This window comes from Agelaius tricolor, unplaced genomic scaffold (genome assembly GCF_023055355.1).
Source record: "Agelaius tricolor isolate 1412-34295 unplaced genomic scaffold, bAgeTri1.0.p SCAF_66, whole genome shotgun sequence".
Taxonomy (NCBI): Eukaryota; Metazoa; Chordata; class Aves; order Passeriformes; family Icteridae; genus Agelaius; species Agelaius tricolor.
In genome coordinates, this window is record NW_027269326.1 from 1,499,171 (window position 1) to 1,522,019 (window position 22,849).

The window sequence follows — 22,849 nt, forward strand, 5'->3', positions numbered from 1 at the left end:
CAGCACACGGCGTTCCTGTGCCGGTGCCACCGCCCGGGCACGGCCCCGCAGTCACTGACGCCGCACTCACTGCCCCGGTACTGACCCGGTACTGCCCGGGCCCTGCCCCGCACCCACTGCTCCGGTACTGACTCGGTACTGCCCCGCACCCACTGCTCCCAGGGAGCTCCCAGTGCACCCCAGGGAGCTCCAGTGCACCAGAGGCGGTGCCGGGGTCTCGGACCAAAGGCGGTACCGGGGGGTCCCGGAGCAGAGGCGGTACCAGAGGCTGTACCGGGGGGGTCTCGGACCAAAGGCGGTACCAGAGGCGGTACCGGGGAGTCTCGGACCAAAGGCGGTACCAGAGGCCGTACCGGGGGGGTCCCGGAGCAGAGGCGGTACCGGGGGGTCTCGGACCAAAGGCGGTACCAGAAGCGGTACCGGGGGGGTCTCGGACCGGGCCGGCCCCGCCCCGCACACGGACCGCCGGAGGGCGCTGCCGCCGCCTGGTGGCCAAAGGCCGGTGCTGCACCTCGGGCTCCGCACATGCGCAGTAGCGCTGTCACCACTCGCCGGTACCGGCACCGCGGGGCTGAGGGGCCCCGGTACAGGCCCCGCGGGGTTGAGGGGCCCCAGTACCGGCACCGCGGGGTTGAGGGGCTCCGGGGGCTGCCGCCGGTAACGCCGGTGCCTCCCGGTGAGGAACGGCCGCCGGTGCTGCCCCGCCCGGGCCGCCCGGAGCCCAAAGCGCGGAGCGGCAGCGCCGGTGCCGCCCTCGGGCCAGCGCCGCTGCTGCCGCCTCGTGGTGAGAGCGCGGTACTGCAGGGGCCGCACGGGGTGTGAGGAACGCGGCGGGGACCCCCGGGATCGGGAGGGGGCGCCCCCAGACCGCTCATCCTGCCCCAGACCCCTCATCCTGCCCCCGGGATGGGGAGGGGGCGCCCCCAGACCGCTCATCCTGCCCCAGACCCCCCATCCTGCCCCAAACCGCTCATCCTGCCCCAGACCCCTCATCCTGCCCCCGGGATCGGAAGGGGGCGCCCCCAGACCCCTCATCCTGCCCCAAACCGCTCATCCTGCCCCAGACCGCTCATCCTGCCCCAGACCCCTCATCCTGCCCCAGACCGCTCACCCTGCCCCAGACCCCTCATCCTGCCCCAAACCGCTCATCCTGCCCCAGACCCCTCATCCTGCCCCCGGGATCGGGAGGGGGCGCCCCCAGACCCCTCATCCTGTCCCAGACCGCTCATCCTGCTCCCGGGATGGGGAGGGGGCGCCCCCAGACCCCTCATCCTGCCCCAGACCCCTCATCCTGCCCCCAGGATGGGGAGAACCGCACCCCCAGACCCCTCATCCTGCTCCAGACCCCTCATCCTGCCCCAGACCGCTCACCCTGTCCCAGACCGCACATCCTGCCCCAGACCCCTCATCCTGCCCCCGGGATGGGGAGAACCGCACCTCCAGACCCCTCATCCTGCCCCAGACCCCTCATCCTGCCCTAGACCGCTCATTCTGCCCCAGACCCCTCATTCTGCCCCCCCAGGGACAGCAGCGCCCCCAGACCCTTCAGTTCCCTGCTCAAAAACCACAACGAGGTTTCCCATGGAACCTCCCCCGCTTTCCCTTCCTGCCCTCCTGTGGCTTTGGCTGCAGTGGACCAGGGGGTTCCTGTTCCTCCTCTGGAGGGCTGAAAAGGAAGTTTGGAACTTTCTGCTGGGTTTTTGTTTTTGCTTGTTCCTCTTTCAGGATGCAGACCTCAAACAGTTCCCTCAGCAGGGGCAGCTCCCTGTGAGCAGGGACAGCAGCCAAGGGATCCTGGAGCTGTGTCAGGGAGGTTTAGGATGGATTATCAGGGAAAGGTTCTTCCCCCTGAGGCTCCCCAGGGCATGGGCACAGCCCCAGGGCTGCCAGAGCTCCAGGAGGGTTTGGACAATGCTCCCAGGGTGGGATTTTGGGGTGTCACTGTAGGGCCAGGGGTTGGACTGGGTGATCCCTGTGGGTCCCTTCCAGCTGAGATTCCAGGATTCTGGGACTCTCCCAAGTGACAGCCCAGCCCTTGGTACCTCAGTGACCCCACAGCTCAAGGGAACCCCCTCCCCAAATTCCACACCTCAGTTCTGGGCCAGAGGCTCCCTTGGCTCCTGCTGAGCTCCAGCACCCTGCCCACCCTGCCAGGAGCTGCCCTCCTCCTCCTCACCCCCCAGGACAGCATTCCCACAGGAACCTGTGTCTAGAAATCCACTTTATTTGGTTGAAGACAAAGTCAGTGATGGAGAACTCGGAGCCAGCAGGGCCCCAGATCCCCGTGAGAGCCCCGAGGAGCCCCAGGCCATGGGCAGCAGCTGGGATCCAGCACCTGGGCTGCACCTGCCCTCCAGGGCCCCACAGGACACACCTGAGGTTGAGCAGTGCTGGGACTGGCACTGGGTGTCCCTTGTGTCCCAGCAGGAAGGGGGAGCAGGGAGGAGCTGGGACGTGCTGGGAGCAGGAGAGGGCCTGGAGCCAGCCCTGGGTGTGGCACTGGAGCCAGGCCTTGGCCAGCAGTGGTTGTATCCCTTGGGAGAGGAGGAGGAAGAGGAGAAGGAGAAAAGGAGGAGGAGGAAGGTAAGAAGAGGAGGAGGAAGAGAAGGAGAAAAGGAGGAGGAGAAGAAGAGGAGAAAAGGAGGAGAAGAAGAAGAAGAGGAGGAGGAAGAGAAGGAGAAAAGGAGGAGGGAGAGAAAGAGGAGGAGAAGGATTTTCCTGACCAAACTCCCCCCATCGCTTCCCTTTGCTGCGTGGATCAGGAAAAATCCGGGCAGGGAGTGCAGGAGTGGCAGTGGGGAGGGGGACACGGGTGAGGTGGGCACCTGCAAGTGTCCCTGGTCCCCTCGGGGGGCAGAGGGGACGCAGAGGGGGCGGCAGCAGCCACGGCCGCTCCCGGGAAGGGCATCCGGGCATGCCGGGAATGGGAGGAGCCCGGCATGGGAGGGGAGGATCCCGGGGCTCTCCCGGCCCCTCAGTTGATGGGCTCGTACTCCGAGTAGCGCCGCCTCTGCGCCAGCAGCACCAGGCAGCTGCCCAGCAGCAGCATGGCCAGCGGGGTGCCCAGTGCCACGGCCGTGATGGAGATCACCAGCGGCGAGAAGGTGTCCCTGGGGGGCTCCCCAAAGCCCAGCAGCACCGACCTGCGGGGGTGGCACGGATCAGGACAGGGGTGGGCTCTGTCCCACGGCTGGGAGCCCCAAAGCTTCCCCAGCCCAGAGGGTCAGGCCAGGGAGAGGCTCCTCAAGGAACTGTGGAGCCTTTGCTGCAGGATTAGAGGGGAACTCTGACTTTGGAATGGAGATTGCTACTGAATAGAGAAACCCTGTGACCTGCCAGTCCCCAAACTGCACATCCTTAGTGACCAGCAGCATCCTTGCAGACCCCTGTGCACAAGCAGCATCCCCTCAAACCCCTCAGCACATCATTATTGACCAGCAGCATCCCCTCAGACCCCTCTGCCCATCCTTAGTGACCAGGAACATCCTTTCAGACCCCTCTGCACCAGCAGCATCCCCTCAGACCCTTCAGACCCCTCTGCACATTATCAGTGACCAGGAACATCCCCTGAAACCTCTCTGGATATCTTCAGTGACCAGGAACATCCCCTCAGACCCCTCTGCACATCATTATTGAGCAGGAACATCCTTTCAGACCCCTCAGCACATCCTTAGTGATCAGCAGCATCCCCACTCAGACCCCCTGCACATTTTGGTGACCAGGAACATCCTTTCTGACTCCTCTGCACATCATTAGTGACCAGGAGCACCTCCTCAGACCCCTCTGCACATTGTTAGTGATCAGGAACATCCCCTCACAGCCCTCTGCACCAGCAGCACCTCCTCAGACCCCTCAGACTCACCAGCTGGGGTACCCAGACCCCCTGACTCACCAGCTGAGGTACCTCCTCTCCTGGTACACGTGTCCCTCCTCTCCCCCAAAGGACACGTTGAGGACGCTGACGGTGCAGGTGCTGCCCAGGCTGTCCCCAAAGAAGGCCTGGAGCAGGCTGGCCCCGGGCAGGCTCCCGTTGGCCACCTGCAGCCCCCCTGCCCTGCACTGGATGCCGTCCTCGCGCCGAGGGCTGGGCGAGCCGTAGGCGGCCGCCTTCCACTGCAGGAAGGACAGGGGGCAGCTGCTGTTCGGGGCCTCGGCCACCAGCGACAGCTCCTGCGGGACAGACACACGGACAGGGGTCACCCCGGGGCAGGAGCACAGGATTCCTGTCCATCCTGATAATGGGTATTGAGCTGGCTAATGGACTGATAGTAGATTAATATCAATTCTATTAATGGATATTGATCTACCTAATAGATTGATAGTAGATAAATATCAATTCTATTAATGGATATAGATTGATATTAGATTACTATAAATTCTATTAATTGATCTAATGGATTGATATTAGATAGATTAATATCAATTCTATTAATGGATATTAATCAATCTAATAGATTGATATTAGAACAATTAATATAAATTCTATTAATTGATATTAATAAAACTAATAGATTGATATTAGATATTATCAATTAATAGAATTTATATTAATCGATCTAATAGATTGATATTAGATTAATATAAATTTTATTAATTGATATTAATCTAACATATTAGATTAGACAGATTAATATATATTATATTAGACAGATTAATATAAATTTTATTAATGCATAATAATCTAATAGATTGATATTAGATAAATATCCATTAATAGAATTGATAATCTACCTAATAGATTGATATTAGCTAGATTAATGTTAATTAATAGAATTTATATTCATCTAATAGGTTGATAATAGATTAATATAAATTCTATTAATTTATATTAATCTACCTAATAGATTGATATTAGCTAGATTAATGTTAATTAATAGAATTTATATTAATCTATCTAATAGGTTGATAATAGATTAATATAAATTCTATTAATGGATATTAATCTATTTAATAGATTGATATTAGCTAGATTCATATCAATTCTATTAATTGATATTAATCTAATAGATTTATATTAGATTAATATAAATTCTATTAATGGATATTAATTTATCTAATAGATTGATATTATAAAGGTGGATATTATATAGAGTAATATAAATTCTATTAATTGATATTAATCTAATAGATTGATATTAGATTAATATCATTTAATGGGATTGATATTAATCTATCTAATAGATTGATATTAGCTAGATTCATATCAATTCTATTAATTTCTATCAATCTATCTGATATCAATCTATTGGACAGATGATATCAATGAACACATTGATGAATTGATCCGTCAGCCGCCCCAGGGCCATCCTGGCTCACCTGGAAGACGCTGGGCGTGTACTCATCGTCGATGGAGCTCCGGGCCCGCAGGCGCCGCGCCGCCCCCGCGGGCTCCACCGCCGCCAGCTGGAGCAGGAACCGGGAGCTGTTCCCGCGGGGCAGCACCCCGGCCAGGATGAACTCCAGCTGCGAGCTGTCTGCCGTGTGCAGCAGGCTGGGCAGCGGCCCGGCACGGCCACCGGCCTCGTAGGCTGTCACCTGAGGGGACACGGGGACAGCCAGGGACAGGGAGCGACAGCCAGGGACGTGGGGCAGAGGGACAGTGAGGGACATGGGGCAAAGGGACAGCGAGGGACATGGGGCAAAGGGACAGCGGGGGACAGAGAGACAGCGAGGGACATGGGGCAAAGGGACAGCGAGGGACATGGGGCAAAGGGACAGCGAGGGACAGCGAGGGACACGGGGCAGAGGGACAGCGAGGGACAGAGGGACAGTGAGGGTCAGGGAGACAGTGAGGCACAGCAAGGGACAAAAGGACAGTGAGGGACACGAGGCACAGGGACAGTGAAGGACAGTGAGGTGCAGCAAGGGACGGGGACAGTGAGGGACACGGGGCAGAGGGACAGTGAGGGACAGTGAGGAACACGGTGCAGAGGGACAGTGAGGGACAGTGAGACAGTGAGAGACATGGGGACAGTGAGGGACAGTGAGACAGTGAGGGACATGGGGCACAGGGACAGGGGGACAGTGAGGAACACAGCGCAGAGGGACAGCGCCTGCCACCTGGGCAAGCTCTCTGCCCCCTGGACGTGTCCTCTGCCCCCTGAACAAGTTCTCCGCCCCCTGGACCAATTCTCTTCCTTCTGGACATGCCCTCTGCTCCCTGGACATGTTCCCTGCCCCCTGGATGTGCCCTCTGCCCCCGGACATGTCCCCTGCCTCCTGGACTGCCCTCTGCCCTCTGCACAAGTTCTCTTCCCCCGGACGTGTCCCCTGCACCCTGAATGTGTCCCCTGCCCCCTGGACGTGTCCCCTGCCCCCTGGAACTGTCCCCTGCATCCTGAATGTGTCCCCTGCCCCCTGGAACTGTCCCCTGCGCCCTGGATGTGCTCTCTGTGCCCTGGATGTGCCCCCTGCCCCCTGGACATGTCCCCTGACCCCTGGATGTGCCCTCTGCCTCCTGGACATGTCCCCTGCCTCCTGGACTGCCCTCTGCACAAGTTCTCTTAGCCCGGATCTGCCCCCTGCCCCCTGGATGTGTCCCCTGCCCCTGGACGTGCCCCCTGCCCCCTGGATGTGTCCCCTGCCCCCTGGATGTGTCCCCTGCCCCCTGGACGTGTCCCCTGCCCCCTGCCCGTGCCCCCAGCCCCTGGCCATACCCGGAATGCCAGGCTGCCATTGGCGAAGGCACCGCCGGGGTCGGTGGCCGGGACCCCCCTGAGCTCGGCCGTCAGGGCCGTGTGGTTCAGGGTGTGGTTGAGGCTGTCCCAGGAGAACTCGGACAGGTCATAGGTGGGGTAGAAGAGCTCTCCCAAAGGTTTGGCCTCGCTGAACTCGAAGAGCTGCAGGGAAGGGAGGGGAGAGGCGCTGGGAGCACCGGCAGGATGGGAGATTGTGCTGTGATCCAGGGAACGGGGCACAGCTGCCTCAGCCCAGCAGCTCAGACACTTCCCTGGATGGGGATGGGAATGGAGGGGATTTCCCTGGAGCTGGGAAGCTGCCCAGGGACCCTCTGCACCCCCAGCTGTCCCAGAGCAGCCCCTTGCCAGCAGTACCTTGGTGAAGACCACAGCCGAGGAATAGACCACGCTGTCGGGAGGGTCGATCCAGACGGCCCCAGCAGGACTGGGTGACAGCAGCTGGGTCCAGTTGACCCTCAGGGCACTGCTGGGGCTCCGCGTGGCCACCAGGAGCACAGAAGGGGCCCCGATGCTGCTCCACACGTAGTGCAGGCTGTCCTCAGGCCCCACCGCCCGCACATGCAGCAGGTTCACAGAGGAGCTGTTCCAGCCAGGGTTGTACTCCATGGACACCTGTGGGGCAGGGACAGGGCTGGGGGTGGCTCCGAGCCCGGCAGGACAAGCCCAGCATGCCGGGAGGTTGGGACATTGCAGCTGCCTCTGCTCCCGTGACTCTGCAGCCCTGGTGTTGCTCAACACGCTCGGTCAGCATTTCACAGCTTTGAGCTGCTTCCCATCCTAATGGCCCTTCCCTTCCACAGCCCCTTCCCATCCTAATGGCCCTTCCCTTGCACAGACTCTTCCCATCCTAATGGCCCTTCTGTTCCCCAGCCCCTTCCCATCCCACAGCCCCATCCCATCCCATCCCACAGCCCCTTCCCATCCCACAGCCCCTTCCCATCCCATCCCATCCCATCCATCCCATCCCACAGCCCCTTCCCATCCCAATCGCCTTTCCCACCCCACGGCCAGGCTGGTCCCACTGGATTAGGACAAAGGGACAGAGATGGGTGGCCCTGGGAGCTGTCGCTGCAGGACAGGGGTGGCAGGGCGGGGTCACCCAGGACAGAGGGAGGGCTGGGTCAGCTCCAGCCCCACGTGGGAGCCCCTTTTCCCCCCAAACCCCTCAAGGCTGGGGCTCAGAGGGTCCAGCCCAGGCCCTGCTCCGGACAGGATCCCCCGAGAACACAAACTATCCTAAAACTTTCTATCCCACAAACTGTCCCAAAACTTTCTATCCCACAAACTATCCCAGAAGGTTCCCTTCAGCACGAGCAAGAACTTCTTAACGCTGAGGGTGCCAGAGCTGCCCTGGGCGAGCACAGTGTCCCACCCGCAGCCACCTGGATGTCCCTGGGTGGGTGACCCCGGTGTCTCATCGAGATCCCAGGAGGGGACACGGGGGGGTCTCAGCCACCGCCGCAACGCGGGACGAGCTCCGAGCTCCGCGCCCGGCCCCCCCAGCCCCGGTACCCCCGGTACCCTCAGCCCCGGTCCCGGTACCCTCGGTCCCGGCAGCCCCGAGCCCCGCTCACCTTCCGGCCCCGCTCGGCCCCGGCCGCCGCCAGCAGCGCCAGCAGCGCCAGCCCCGCAGCGGCGGCCATGGCGCCACCGGCCACGGCTCCGCCCCGGAACCGCCTCGGAACGGCCCGGGAACCGCCCAGGGACCGCCCCGGAACGGCCCGGGAACCGCCTCGGTACTGCCCCGGTACTGCCCCGGTACCTCCCAGGGACCGCCTGGGGACCGCCTGGGGAACGCTGGGAACCGCCCCAGGACCGCCCCGGTACCGCCCCAGGACCGCCCGGGAACCGCCCCGGTGCTGCCTGGGAACCGCCCCAGGACCGCCCCCGTACCGCCCCAGGACCCCCCGGTACCGCCCCGCGCGGTAAAGGAGCCCTTGTGAGCGCCGCTGGGTGCGGGATGCGGATGGAGACAGGAACCGCTCGGGGTTTGCCGCTCTGCTTCTGCCCCGTGTGCGCTGAGCCCCTTCCGAGCCCGGGGCGGCAGAGACCCCCCATGTGCATCCTGCTGGGGAGTGGAGACCCCCCCCTCCTTCATCACCCCATCCTGCAGAGACCCCCCCCATGTCCACCATCGCGTGGAGACCCCCCCTTCAATGTCAGGGCAGTGGAGACCCCCCCTCCTCCATCATCCCATCCAGCAGAGACCCCAGATCAATCCCGCAGGACAAGGCAGACCCCACTTCATTCACCTCGTGGAGCTTCTGGACCCTTGGGGTCTCTGAAGCCACTGGAGCACCCCACACTCCCCTCACTGTCACCGTCCCATACTCTGGAGACCCTCAGAGACCCCCACCCCCCATTTCCACCCCCAGGAGGGCAGTGGAGACCCCCCGTCCTTCACAGTCCCATACAGGGGAAACTCCCTCCCCCCCATTCCCCAGGGCTCCAGAGACCCCCCATGACCACCCCAACATCCAGACCCCCAACCTTCACTGCCCCATACTATGGAGACCCCCAAATCCCAGAGAGACCCCACCTCCATCCCCCAGGACACCAAAGACCCCCACCCTGCCCATATTTTTGTTGCCCCCTGAAGTGCAGCCCCCGTCCTTGGGCTCCCCAAAGCTCCTGGTGTTGGTACAGACCCCTCAGAGCCCCCAAACCCGGGAGGTTTTGTACCCCCCACCATGAACAATCAGCCAGAAATGATAAATTTATTTAGGGATAAACCTGAACGCCAAACCCTTTAGAGATAAAAATGAACCCCAAACCCTGGGAGCTCCTGGAGGAGCCCAGCACCTCCCTCCAACCTGATCCCTGCTGGATCTGGGGTGCTCAGAGCCCCCAAACCCGGGAGGTTTTGTACGCCCCACCATGAACAATCAGCCAAAAATGGTAAATTTATTTAGGGATAAACCTGAACCCCAAACCCTTTAGAGATAAACCTGAACCCCAAACCCTGGGAGCTCCTGGAGGAGCCCAGCACCTCCCTCCAACCTGATCCCTGCTGGATCTGGGGTGCTCAGAACCCCCAGCCCGGGCAGTTTTGTATCCCCCACCATGAACAATCAGCCAGAAATGGTAAATTTATTTAGGGATAAACCTGAACCCCAAACCCTTTAGAGATAAAAGTGAACCCCAAACCCTGGGAGCTCCTGGGGGAACTCAACACCTCCCTACATCCTGATCCATACTGGATCTGGGGTGCTCAGAGCCCTCAAACCCAAGGGGTTTTGTATCCCCCATCATGAACAATCAGCCAGAAATCCCTAAATAAATTTATCATTTATTTAGGGATAAACCTGAACCCCAAACCCTGGGAGCTCCTGGAGGAACCCAACACCTCCTCCACCCCGATCCCTGCTGGATCCAGTGTGGCTCTGGGAAGCCACAAGGGTGAAAAATCCGAGGATCAGGGGCACAAAGTGTCCCCTCATGTCACAGCCCCTGTTTGGGGTTGGTGGTGAACGAGGGGGGAGCAGAGGTGTCCAAGCTGCAATAAATAAATAAAATAAAACCCAGGTTTTACTGCCTGTGGGGCAGGAGGAGCAGAACTCCTGGGAAAGGAGGTTCCATGGGAGAATTCCACCATTTTGTCTTCATTTTAGGGATGGCAGGGGAACATTCCAGAGTTTTTCTTGGTTCTAGGGTGGTCAAACAAGCATCCCATTATTTTTGTTGGGTTTAGGATTGCCAGGGGAACGTTCCACCCTTTTTGTCAATTCTAGGGTTGCCATGGGATCCATTCCACTGCTTCTGTTGGTTCTGGGGGTCCCAGGGGAACGTTTCACCATTAAAAAAAATAAAAATCTAGGGTTGCTAGGGGAGCATTTCACCATTTTTGTCAGTTCTAGGATTTCCAGAAGAGCATTCCACCATTTCTGTAGGTTCTAGGGTTGCCTGAGGAACATTCCACCCTTTTTGCCATTTCTAGGGTTGCCATGGGATCATTCCATTGTTCCTGTTGGTTCCAGGGTTGCCAGGGGAACATTTAATAATTTTTGTCAGTTCTAGGATTTCCAGAAGAGCATTCCACCATTTCTGTGGGTTCTAGGGTCACCACAGGACCATTCCACCATTTTTGTTGGCTCTAGGGTTACCTGAGGAACATTCCACCCTTTTTGCCATTTCTAGGGTTGCCTTGGCATCATCCCACTGGTTTTATTTGTTTCTAGGGTTGCCATGGGAGAATTCCACCCTTTTTTCCCAGTTCTGGAGTTGCCAGAGGGGCATTCCACCCTTTTTGTTGGTTCCAGGATTTCCATGGATGATTTCACTTTTTTTGTTGGTTCTAGAGATACCAGAGGAGAATTCAATCTTTTTTTTTTTTTTTTTTTTTTTTTTTTAAATTCACTTCTTGGGTTCCAGAGGAGCATTCCACCATTTCTGTGCATTCTAGGGTCACCATAGGAACATTCCACCCTTTTTGCCAATTCTAGGGTTGCCATGGGATCACTCCATTGTTTCTGTTGGTTCTGGGGTTGCCATGGGATCATCCCACTGTTTCTGTTGGTTCCAGGGTTCCCAGGGGAACATTTAATATATATATTTTTTTTAATTCTAGGGTTGCCATGGGATCATCCCACTGGTTTTATTTGTTTCTAGGGTTGCCATGGTAGAATCCCACCCTTTTTCCCCAGTTCTGGAGTTGCCAGAGGGGCATTCCACCCTTTTTGTTGGTTCCAGGATTTCCAGTGGAGGATTCCACTTTTTCTGTTGGCTCTAGAGATATCAGAGAGAATTCCACCATTTTTTGTCAGTTCTAGGATTTCCAGAAGAGCATTCCACCATTTCTGTAGGTTCTAGGGTCACCACAGGATCATTCCACCATTTCTGTAGGTTCTAGGGTTGCCTGAGGGACATTCCACCCTTTTTGCCAGTTCTAGGGTTGCCATGGGATCATTCCACTGTTTCTGTTGGTTCTAGGGTTCCCAGGGGAACATTTAATATTTTTTTTTTTTAATTCTAGGGTTGCCATGGGATCATCCCACTGGTTTTATTTGTTTCTAGGGTTGCCATGGTAGAATCCCACCCTTCTTTCCCAGTTCTGGAGTTGCCAAAGGGACATTCCACCCTTTCTGTTGGTTCCAGGATTTCCAGTGGTGCATTCCACTTTTTTTGTCGGTTCTGGAGATACCAGAGGAGAATTCCACCATTTCTGTGGGTTCTAGGGTCACCACAGAATCATTCCACCATTTTTGTTGGCTCTAGGGTTGCCTGAGGAACATTCCACCCTTTTTGCCATTTCTAGGGTTGCCATGGGATCATTCCATTGTTCCTGTTGGTTCTAGGGTTCCCAGGGGAACATTTAATAATTTTTGTCCATTCTAGGATTTCCAGAGGAGCATTCCACCATTTCTGTGCATTCTAGCGTCACCATAGGATCATTCCACCATTTTTGTTGGCTCTAGGGTTACCTGAGGAACATTCCACCATTTTTGCCATTTCTAGGGTTGCCATGGGATCGTCCCACTGGTTTTATTTGTTTCTAAGATTGCCATGGTAGAATTCCACCCTTTTGCCAGTTCTGGAGTTGCCAGAGGGGCATTCCACCCTTTTTGTTGGTTCCAGGATTTCCATGGATGATTTCACTTTTTTTGTTGGCTCTAGAGCTACCAGAGGAGAATTCAATCTTTTTGGTTTTTTTTTTTAATTCACTTCTTGGGTTCCAGAGGAGCATTCCACCATTTCTGTGCATTCTAGGGTCACCATAGGATCATTCCACCATTTCTGTGCATTCTAGGGTCACCATAGGATCATTCCACCATTTCTGTGGGTTCTAGGGTCACCACAGGATCATTCCACCATTTCTGTTGGTTCTAGGGTTACCTGAGGAACATTCCACCCTTTTTGCCAATTCTAGGGTTGCCATGGGATCACTCCATTGTTTCTGTTGGTTCTGGGGTTGCCATGGGATCATTCCATTGTTTCTGTTGGTTCCAGGGTTCCCAGGGGAACATTTAATTTTTTTTTTTTAATTCTAGGGTTGCCATGGGATCGTCCCACTGGTTTTATTTGTTTCTAGGGTTGCCATGGTAGAATTCCACCATTTTTTCCCAGTTCTGGAGTTGCCAGAGGGACATTCCACCCTTTTTGTTGGTTCTAGGATTTCCAGTGGAGGATTCCACTTTTTCTGTTAGTTCTAGAGATACCAGAGGAGAATTCACAATTTTTTGTCAGTTCTAGGATTTCCAGAAGAGCATTCCACCATTTCTGTGGGTTCTAGGGTCACCACAGGATCATTCCACCATTTTTGTTGGCTCTAGGGTTACCTGAAGAACATTCCACCATTTTTGCCAGTTCTGGAGTTGCCAGAGGGGCATTCCACCCTTTTTGTTGGTTCTAGGATTTCCAGAGGAACATTCCACCATTTCTGTAGGTTCTAGGGTTGCCTGAGGAACATTCCACCATTTTTGCCAATTCTAGGGTTGCCATGGGATCATTCCATTGTTTCTGTTGGTTCTGGGGTTGCCATGGGATCATCCCACTGGTTTTATTTGTTTCTAGGGTTGCCATGGTAGAATTCCACCCTTTTTCCCAGTTCTGGAGTTGCCAGAGGGGCATTCCACCCTTTTTGTTGGTTCTGGGATTTCCAGAGGAACATTCCACCATTTCTGTAGGTTCTAGGGTTGCCTGAGGAACATTCCACCATTTCTGTCAGTTCTAGGGTTGCCATGGGATCATTCCAGAGTTTTGGTTGCCTCCACAGGGTCGGGTTTGGGGATTTCAGAGACAAATTCCCTGCCCCTCCAGATGGGGATTCATTCCTGGAACATGATGCTACCTGAGGTCTGGAGGGATAAAGATGAGATTCCATGCAAGCTCCCTCTTCAGTGCAGGGCATCCCAAACATCTTTTTTGTTGGGAATCTGGAACGTTCTGGGGTGGAAAGCAAAATCTTCCTGATTCTGAGTGGGCATAATTAGCATGGAACTGCTTTTGGACTGTGTGTGCACACGTGGCCATTGCCAAAACCCCAGGAGGAGCTCCCTCACTGGGAACAGCATCCTGCAGCAGTGACAGCACAGGTGGAACTCAGGTGTAGCTCAGTGTCTGTGTCCTAATTCCTCCATTTTCCTCATCTTCCGCAGCAGGTTTGGCTGATTCTTTTTCCTGTCCAAATGAGAATTTCTGTTCTTGCAGCGAGGACAGGAATCCTCACACCTCCTCACCTTGTGGGCAGCACACCTGAGGGTGACCTGGTGAGACAAAAGGGGAGCTGAAGGTTTGGGAAGATTAAGGAACCCATGGAAGTTCTGGAAAAGCCAAAAAGGAGCTGCAAAAGAAGCCAAGGGTGACCAAAAGTGCAGCTGAGAGAGACTGGGAGCTCTGTGTCCTCCTCACACAGGTGAGGTGATGCACGGAACACAAGCAGCGTTCTGCTCATCAGAACTGGTGAACATCACTTGGTGCCTGAATTTGGGGGGGTCACAGGGGTCTCCTGCCCTGGCACAAGGTGTCCCTGAACCCAAAGGGACACTCTGGGGTTCCCAGACACAGCAGGAGAACACAGCTGGTAACACCAAGGATCTGCTCCTGAGCTCTCCCACACTCATCCTCAGAGAAGAGGAGCCCCAGTCCCTCCCGAGGGGAACCACAGCTGAGCTGGAATCAGAGTTTTATTGCTGCCCCTGTCCCAAAATGCAAATGAAGAGATTTCATTCTCCATTTGCTGATGGCAGGAGTGCTCTCTGCAGAATCTGCCCTTTCTCCCTCCATTCCTACCAAATTTTCCTTTGGGTGTGTCCCACTCACTGCCCACATATTTTTTTCTTTTTCAGGATAATCTGGCCTTTTCCCCCTGGATGTGTTGGAAATGACAATTTTGCCACGATGAACATGAGGGCAGAACTTCCAGCACCACCAGGACCTGGTTTTCCAATCAGGCTGAGCTCCAGCATTTGCACAGATACCACAAGGAGAAAAACAAACAAGCCAAGCCCAGAGATGGGGATGGACTGGTTTTCCACTGGAGACCAGAAATCCAGTCAAGGGGAGAGCATCCTGGGATTGCAGAGAGCATGGAGTCATGGAATGCTTTGGGTTGGGGGGGACCTTCAAACTTGTCCAGTCCCACCCCTACCATGGCAGGGTCACCCTCCACCATCCCAGGGTGCTCCCAGCCCCATCCAGCCTGGCTGTGGACACTTCCAGGGATGGGGCATCCATGGAATCATCGGTGCCAGGGCCTCCTCACCCTCACAAGGAACAATTTCTTCCCAATATCCCATCTGACCCTGCCCTCTGGCAGTTTAAAACCATTTCAGAGTACAAAGATCCAGGTGGGGAGCATTGAGTTATCCAAATTTACCAAGGTGGACCTTCAGATCAGAGACCTACATTTCTTTGGCCACACATGTGAAAAAATGACCCCATTTATCACAGGAAATGCCACCAGAAGGTTCTGACCTGCTTCCTTCCAGCTGGGCCCTACTGGAAAGCACAGAACATCCCTTGGGAAGAGGTTATCAAAAAATGGGACATTACTGGGGGGACATGTGGGGTTAAAACACCTGCTTGGAGGAGAAACCAAAGGGAATGGGGGAATGGGGAGATGATGGAGGAGAAATGCCTGGAGAAAGGAGCACAGGGATGTGACATCCATCAACTATCCCAGGAAAAGTGATTCCCTCCCCATGCAAACCCTCAGGGGTGTTATAAATGTAAGGGATCAGGACCTGGGAGGGAAATGGCCCTAAAAGAAAAGAGACACCTGCCTGGAGATGATCTCTGAGGGGAAATGGCCCTAAAAGAAAAGAGACACCTGCCTGGAGATCCTGGAGATGATCTCTGAGGGGAAATGGCACTAAAAGAAAAGAGACACCTGCCTGGAGATCCTGGACGTCATGTCTGAGAGAAATGGCACCAAAATAAAGAGACACCTGCCTGGAGATCATCTGTGAGGGGAAATGGCCCTAAAAGAAAAGAGACACCTGCCTGGAGGTCCTGCAGATCATGTCTGAGAGAAATGGCCCTAAAAGAAAAGAGACACCTGCCTGGAGATCATCTGTGAGGGGAAATGGCACTAAAAAAGAAAACACACCTGCCTGGAGATCATGTCTGAGGGGAAATGGCCCTAAAAGAAAAGAGACACCTGCCTGGAGATGATCTCTGAGGGGAAATGGCACTAAAAGAAAAGAGACACCTGCCTGGAGATCACGTCTGAGGGAAATGGCCCTAAAAGAAAAGAGACACCTGCCTGGAGATGATCTCTGAGGGGAAATGGCACTAAAAAAGAAGACACACCTGCCTGGAGATCATGTCTGAGGGAGATGGCCCTAAAAGAAAAGAGACACCTGCCTGGAGATCATGTCTGAGGGAAATGGCCCTAAAAGAAAAGAGACACCTGCCTGGAGATCACGTCTGAGGGAAATGGCCCTAAAAGAAAAGAGACACCTGCCTGGAGATGATCTCTGAGGGGAAATGGCACTAAAAAAGAAGACACACCTGCCTGGAGATCATGTCTGAGGGAGATGGCCCTAAAAGAAAAGAGACACCTGCCTGGAGATCACGTCTGAGGGAAATGGCCCTAAAAGAAAAGAGACACCTGCCTGGAGATCATCTCTGCCGGGACTCGAACCCGGAACCTCTGGATTAGAAGTCCAGCGCGCTCGTCCATTGCGCCACAGAGACCTCACCGTGAGGGGAGCGTCGGCTCCAGAACTGAAAAATCCACAGCGCCCGCAGGGTCCGGTGCCCATCGACACCTCCCTGGCACAGCAGCACCTCCAGAGTGCCCTCCCTGCACAGGGACAGGCAGGAATAATCCCAGGAATGCTCCGTATCTCGCTCGGCAGCAGGGATGCAGCAAAAAGCTGGATGCAGGCTGGTATCCGCCTCTCTGGCAACCTTTCCGCAGCATCCCCGGCGCTCTGGGCAGAGCTAAATCCTGGAGCAGAGTTCCTCGCTGCATCTCAGCGGCATCACAGCATCCTCCTCGCTGCAGAAGCCGAGGGATAAAGATGAAAGAGGATTTAGCTCAATGGTGAGGGGAGCTCGGCTTGTCGGGGTGAAAAAACGGTGAGAACCTGAGGTTTGAGCAGAGGAATGAAAGGGAAAGCAGCCACCGTGGGTTTCCTTTCAGCAAGCTGTCAATCAGGGCTTTAATGAAGAAACATTTGTGCTTCTTCTGTAGGGGAAAAAATGAAGACAGATGTCAAAACAACAGGAAAGGTCCATTTACAGCCACTGACCTATTAACAATGGATCAAACTCTGGCACGGAGTCGTCGCTGGGAATTCGGAATCCCCGAAAGGAACAAATTCCAGGCTGGGAACGGCACATTTGGAATGCTTGAATGGAACAAATTTCAGGCTGTTTTTCTCTCCCAAACATGCCCTGGATTCCTGTGAAAGGGGAGATTGTTAAGTGCAATCCCAGAAGAGGAATTCCCTGACATGGGCACTTTTGCCTCGAGGTCAGTGTGGTCAGGCAGCTCTTCCTGGGGGAGAACAGCCCAGAGCAGGAATAAAGAGGAGATTCCCACCCCTCAGAATTGAGGATAACCCCCCCAATTCCCATGAAAGGGGAGATGTTAAGTGCAATCCCAGAGGAGGAATTCTCTGACACAGGGAGCTTTTGCCTCGAGGTCAGTGTGACCTGAACCTCAGGCAGCTCTTTCTGGGGGAGAACAGCCCAGAGCAGGAATAAAAAGGAGATTCAGCCCCCAGTGGAACCAGAACCCCAAACTGAGGATAAACCCCCCCAATTCCCATTAAAAGGGGAGATGTTAAGTGCAATCCCAGAGGAGGAATTCCCTGACATGGGCACTTTTGCCTCGAGGTCAATGTGACCTGAACCTCAGGCAGCTCTTCCTGGGGAAGAACAGCCCAGAGCAGGAATAAAAGGGAGATTCAACCCCTCAGAACTGAGGATAAACCCCTCCAATTCCCATAAAAGAGGAGATGTTAAGTGCAATCCAAGAAGTGGAATTCCCTAACACAGGGAGCTTTTGCCTCGAGGTCAGTGTGACCTGAACCTCAGGCAGCTCTTCCTGGGGGAGAACAGCCCAGAGCAGGAATAAAGAGGATATTCACCCCTCAGAATTGAGGATAAACCTTGGAACCTCAAAATTGAGGATAAATCCCCCCAGTTCCTGTGAAAGGGGAGATGCTAAGTGCAATCCCAGAGGAGGAACTCCCTGACTCAGGGAACTTTTGCCTTGAGGTCAGTGTGGTCTGAAGCTCAGGCAGCTGTTCCTGGGGGAGAACAGCCCAGAGCAGGAATAAAAAGGAGATTCAGCCCCAGTGGAACCAGAACCTCAAAACTGAGGATAAACCCCCCCAATTCCCATGAAAGGGGAGATGTTAAGTGCAATCCCAGAAGAGGAATTCCCTAACACAGGGCGCTTTTGCCTCGAGGTCAGCGTGGTCTGAACCTCAGGCAGCTCTAGCTGGCAGAGAACAGCCCAGAGCAGGAATAAAGAGGAGATTCACCCCCTCAGAACTGAGGATAAACCCCTCCAATTTCCATGAAAGGGGAGATGTTAAGTGCAATCCCAGAGGAGAATTTTCTGACACAGGGAGCTTTTGCCTCGAGATTAATGTGACCTGAAGCTCAGGCAGCTCTTCCTGGGGGAGAACAGCCCAGAGCAGGAATAAAGAGGAGATTCCCTCCCAGTGGAATCAGGGCCTCAAAATTGAGGATAGCCCCCCCAAACACCCATGTTTAGATGGTGAAGATGACACCAGGTGTGTTCCACCTGCACAGGACAAGCTCCTGCTGCATCCCTGCTTTCCTCAGTGCCTGTCCTTCCTGCCTCAGGCTGGGGCACCTCTGTGCTCATGGCTAAAATCCCATTCTGTGCCAAATCCCTGCCTCCCTCAAGAGCTGGGAAGGACCTGACTTCTGCCCAAAGTGAGCTGTGAATTTGTGTGGTGCTGAAGAGAAGAGGCACAGCACTGAAAACCTCAGCACACCTAATGCAAACCCAAAGGATTTGGTGATCCTTTTACTCATGGAAAGCTTTATGGTGGTCTTGACAAGTAAAATCCACCTTGGAGTGGTGGGAAAGAAGGCAGGGGTTGAACTTCTATCAGAAAAACCCTTCCTGCTGCAAAAGATAACCCAGTGAATTGATAATCCTTGAAATAAATCCCTCTGTGAACCAATTGTGATCACACTGGGACCTGGAGAAAACTCAAAGTCTAGAAAACACCCATCTGCAGGATGACCAAAGACTGTGTTTAAAAATGTTATAGAAAAAAAAAAAATCTTAAAGGTAAAAAGCTCTAAAGGATGAGCAAAATCTCCCACAGCCTGTGACTGTCTGCTCCTCCTGGGGGATGAAGACAGCAGCTTTCAATATCATTTGGGGAGGCTGCACCTCAAGAGTGCACCTGCTTTGAAGTCAGCAGCAAGCAGAAAATCTGGAGATGACAAATGAAATAGCAGAAACTCTCAGAAGAATGGCTGTGCCTCTCTGGGCAGCCACATCCCTGCAATCAGAGCTTTGAGGAATTCCTCCTGCCTGGAGCTCCCCTCAGCCCTAACTGCACCAAACTCAGGAAAGAAGCAGAGTTTGAGCTGATGAAAACGCCACATTTCTGTCAGGGGAAGTGTGGGGAGAAGCAGGGGCTGCAGAGGAGCAGCAGCAGAGCCTCATCCTCATCTTCATCCCAACAGGCAGCCCTGGGGGCACCTGCCAGGTGTTTCAGTACCTTCAACATCCCTTCAGTCTTCCCCGAGCTCCCAAGTGTCCCTCTGCTCCTGAAGATGTGACAAATTTGGGAAGCAGAGACTGGAGGGAGCAGCACAGGTGCCACCAGGTTGGTTTTGGTGCATCCCATTCTGTGGGAAGAGCACGTCCTGAGGCAGGAGAACATCTCTGTGAAATGTGTCAGGAGTTAAAAAATGTGTCAGGACTTCAAAAGCTGTGAAATGTCCCCCAGCCGATGCTCCCAGCCTCAAATCATCTCCCACAGACAGCAGGAACATGAGCCACGAGCAAGGAGCAGCGGCCCAGGGTGAACCCAGAGAATTTAGCACCTCATAAACAGCTGGGAAAGGCCTTTGGCAAGACAAAACTCTGAGCAATTTGGTGACTGATGGAGCTTTCAGATCCACCACACCTAAAGCTGCTCCAGGGCATCATCACCAGTGCTGGGAGATCCAGAAATTCTGTGTACACTGAAAGAAACAGCAACAGAAAATCCCTACAGAAAGTCCCTCCAGAAATCCCAACAGAAAAACCCTACAGAAAGTCCCTAGAGAAATCCCTACCGAAATTCCTACAGAAAACCCTACAGAAAGTCCCTAAAGAAATCCCTACAGAAAAACCCTACAGAGCTGGCACTGCTTTGTGCTTTCCAAAGAAAGGTTTTACAATAAATATAAATATATAAATATAAGTATAGACAGTAAATATATATTTCTGTAAGATGAATATTATATATATATATATATATATATATATATATATATAATATATAATATATATATAATATGATATAAACAATAAATGCAACCACCCAATTCCTCAATAAAACCTTCCCCAAGAGCCACCAAGCTGTGTGGCTTGAGGCCAAAAATCCACTTACACCTGTGTGATGGTGCAGGCTCTTTCAAAAATCCTTACAATAGTTATATTCTTATTTTTTTTTCCTAAATTTCTAATGCCTTTTTCTTCCTTTGCAAGCCATTTCAGCAGCTCCCAAAAGGCAGCCAGGTGTCTTGTTCTGGGGTTTATCACATTTATTTTCAAACTCTCCAGTGCCTGAGCCTTGCTTGGTCTGTGGGATTGGGCTCATCTAAAAAAAACCCCAGTTATTAGGAAATCCTAAATTTTGCTCCCCTAAAATGATCACACAGACACAGTTTTGGGAGGTTGTGCCATGAGCTGGCACAGGTGGCTGTGCCAAAACTTGCTGGGTAAGTGGCTGATTTTCCTGATTTTTACTTTGCTGAGCTTTCAGTTAAAATACAGCATGTGGTCTTTTGAAAAGCAGCTCAAGTACCACAGAAAAATGATTTTTTTGCTGGCCATCAATCCCCAGAGGGGATATTTTTGCATCCCAGGCTGAAGCAAAAACCATCAGGGAGAAAAGGAGTGGAGAGAGGCTGTGATGTTCCTGGGGAGAACGCTGAATAAACTGGAAAATTATAAATGGGCACCGGCCTTGATTATAGAATTGAGGGATGGTTTGGGAAGGGATCCAGGATCATCCTTTGGCTGGGAAGGGATCCAGGGTGATCCTTTGGGTGGGAAGGGATCCAGGATCATCCTTTGGGTGGGAAGGGATCCAGGATCACCCTTTGGGTGGGAAGGGATCCAGGATCATCCTTTGGCTGGGAAGGGATCCAGGGTCATCCTTTGGGTGGGAAAGGATCCAGGGCGATCCTTTGGGTGGGAAGGGATCCAGGATCACCCTGTGGCTGGGAAGGGATCCAGGATCATCCTTTGGGTCGGAAGGGATCCAGGATCATCCTTTGGGTGGGAAGGGATCCCCCATGCCAGGGACACTTTCCACCATCCCAGGTTGCTCCAAGCCCTGTCCAGGCTGCCCCTGGACCCTTCCAGAAATGAGGCACCCCTGGAATAACCCTTTCCAAGCCCTCTCCGCCCTCACAGTGAGGAATCCCTTCCCAAAACCCCAAAACCCCCCCTCCAGTTTAAACCCATCCCCTTTGTCCCACACCCCACGCCTTTTCCAAACTCCCTCTCCAGCGCTCTTGGAGCCCCTTTAAGCGGTGGAAAAAATTCCCTTCCATCCTCCACCACCCCCTCCCCTCAGCATTTCAGCTTCGCAATGTTTTCCTCACAAAATTCCCCTCACTCGGGCGCTTTTCCCGTCCCCTCACGGCCCGTCCCGCGCAGGCCGCGCCTCACCCTCAGGGCTCGCTGCTGGGCCGGCGCCGCTCCGCCCGCTGCTCCCGGGGCTGCTTCTCGGTGTTCCCCGGTGCTTCTCGGTGTTCCCGGTGTTCCCCGGGCTTAGTTCACGGTGTCGCCGGTGTTCCCCCCGGTGTTCCCCGGGGCTGCTTCTCGGTGCTCACGGTGTTCCCGGTGCTTCCCGGGGTTGGTTCACGGTGTTCCCGGTGTTGTTCTCGGGTCTCCCCCTGGGTTGTTTCCCGGTGTTGTTCCCCAGTGTCCCCATGGGTTGTTTCCCGGTGTTCCCGGTGCTTCCTGGAGTTGTGTCCCGGTGTTTCCCCATGTTCCCCTCGGTTGTTCCCGGTGCAGTTCCCGGTGCAGTTCCCCGGAGTTGTTCCCCGCTGTTCCCTGGAGTTATTCCCCAGTGCAAGTTCCCGGTGCAGTTCCCGGAGCAGGACGCGGCCCACGGGCTCGCAGCAGCTCCAGGCCCGGCCGTGCCCCGTCCCCGTCCCGGTCCCGCCCCGCTCCTTTGTGCCTCCGTCCGGCCCTTTCCGCCGGGCCCGGCCGGGTTTCCATGGGGACGGGGCCGGCCCGGACAAAGGGCCGGGGGAGCGGGGCCGGCCCGGGGAACGCGGGCCCTGCCCCGGGGAGGAGCGGCGGGGACCCGCTGGGGGATACTGGGGGATACTGGGAGAATTGGTGGACCACCAGGGGATACTGGGATCCACTGGGGGATGCTGGGACCCACTGGGATGTGACAGGAGCTCTTGGGATCTGCTGAGACCCACTGGGACCTGAAAGGAGCCTTTGGGATCTGCTGGGATCTACTGGGGGATGCTGGGATCCACTGGGGGACACTGGGATCCATTGGGATCTGATAGGAGCTGCTGGGATACGCTGGGATTCACTAGGATCTGTTGGGATCTGAGAGGAGCTCTTGGGACCTGCTGGCCTCCACTGGGAGGGGGTTTTCCCCTCCAATTCCCATTAAAAAATGGAGGATTGGGGTTTTTTCCCCTTTGTTTCCTGGAAAAACAGAAGATTCTCCAATTCCCAGGAAAAAAACAGGGATTTGGGGGATTTATTCCAAGTCTAAAACTCCCACCTGGCTGAGTGTGGGGCACATCCAACCCCACTCAGGGATGAGCCAATAATATAAATTATATAATAATAGAAATGATATTAAAATATAAATTATATAATAAGGGAATACAATAATATAAGGGAGTATATGATATATAATATAAGGGAATATATTATATAATATATATAATGTAATATATTACATATATGTAATATATAATATATAATACTATATTGACATATAATAATATATAATATT

At 54.0% G+C, this 22,849-nt stretch overlaps 1 protein-coding gene, 1 long non-coding RNA gene and 1 other non-coding gene across 3 annotated transcripts; all 3 read right to left on the reverse strand.

Annotated features, from left to right (window-relative positions):
- Nucleotides 1–2,208: 2,208 nt before the first annotated feature.
- On the reverse strand, nt 2,209–8,395 carry GLMP (glycosylated lysosomal membrane protein). Its single transcript, XM_071456858.1, has 6 exons — nt 8,273–8,395; nt 7,053–7,310; nt 6,657–6,839; nt 5,317–5,535; nt 3,893–4,170; nt 2,209–3,143 (listed from the first exon to the last, which is right to left on the reverse strand). The coding sequence occupies exons 1-6, from the start codon at nt 8,339–8,341 to the stop codon at nt 2,975–2,977; spliced, it is 1,176 nt and encodes a 391-aa protein (XP_071312959.1). The 5' UTR covers nt 8,342–8,395; the 3' UTR covers nt 2,209–2,974.
- An 886-nt stretch (nt 8,396–9,281) lies between these two features.
- LOC139605429 (uncharacterized) lies at nt 9,282–22,037 on the reverse strand. Its single transcript, XR_011684398.1, has 3 exons — nt 21,529–22,037; nt 9,647–13,900; nt 9,282–9,431 (listed from the first exon to the last, which is right to left on the reverse strand). It is a non-coding gene; the product is annotated as an uncharacterized lncRNA (long non-coding RNA).
- TRNAR-UCU (transfer RNA arginine (anticodon UCU)) lies at nt 16,261–16,334 on the reverse strand. Its single transcript has one exon. It is a non-coding gene; the product is annotated as a tRNA-Arg (tRNA).
- Nucleotides 22,038–22,849: the final 812 nt, after the last annotated feature.

Excerpts from the sequence above, each read along its gene's own strand:
- GLMP (XM_071456858.1), bottom strand. The coding sequence starts at position 8,341 with ATGGCCGCCGCTGCGGGGCTGGCGCTGCTGGCGCTGCTGGCGGCGGCC. Across the intron at positions 5,536-6,656 it reads ATGGCAGCCTGGCATTCCGG|GTGACAGCCTACGAGGCCGG; the intron begins GTATGGCCAGGG and ends GTGTCCCCTCAG. Across the intron at positions 3,144-3,892 it reads GAGAGGAGGTACCTCAGCTG|GTCGGTGCTGCTGGGCTTTG; the intron begins GTGAGTCAGGGG and ends CCACCCCCGCAG.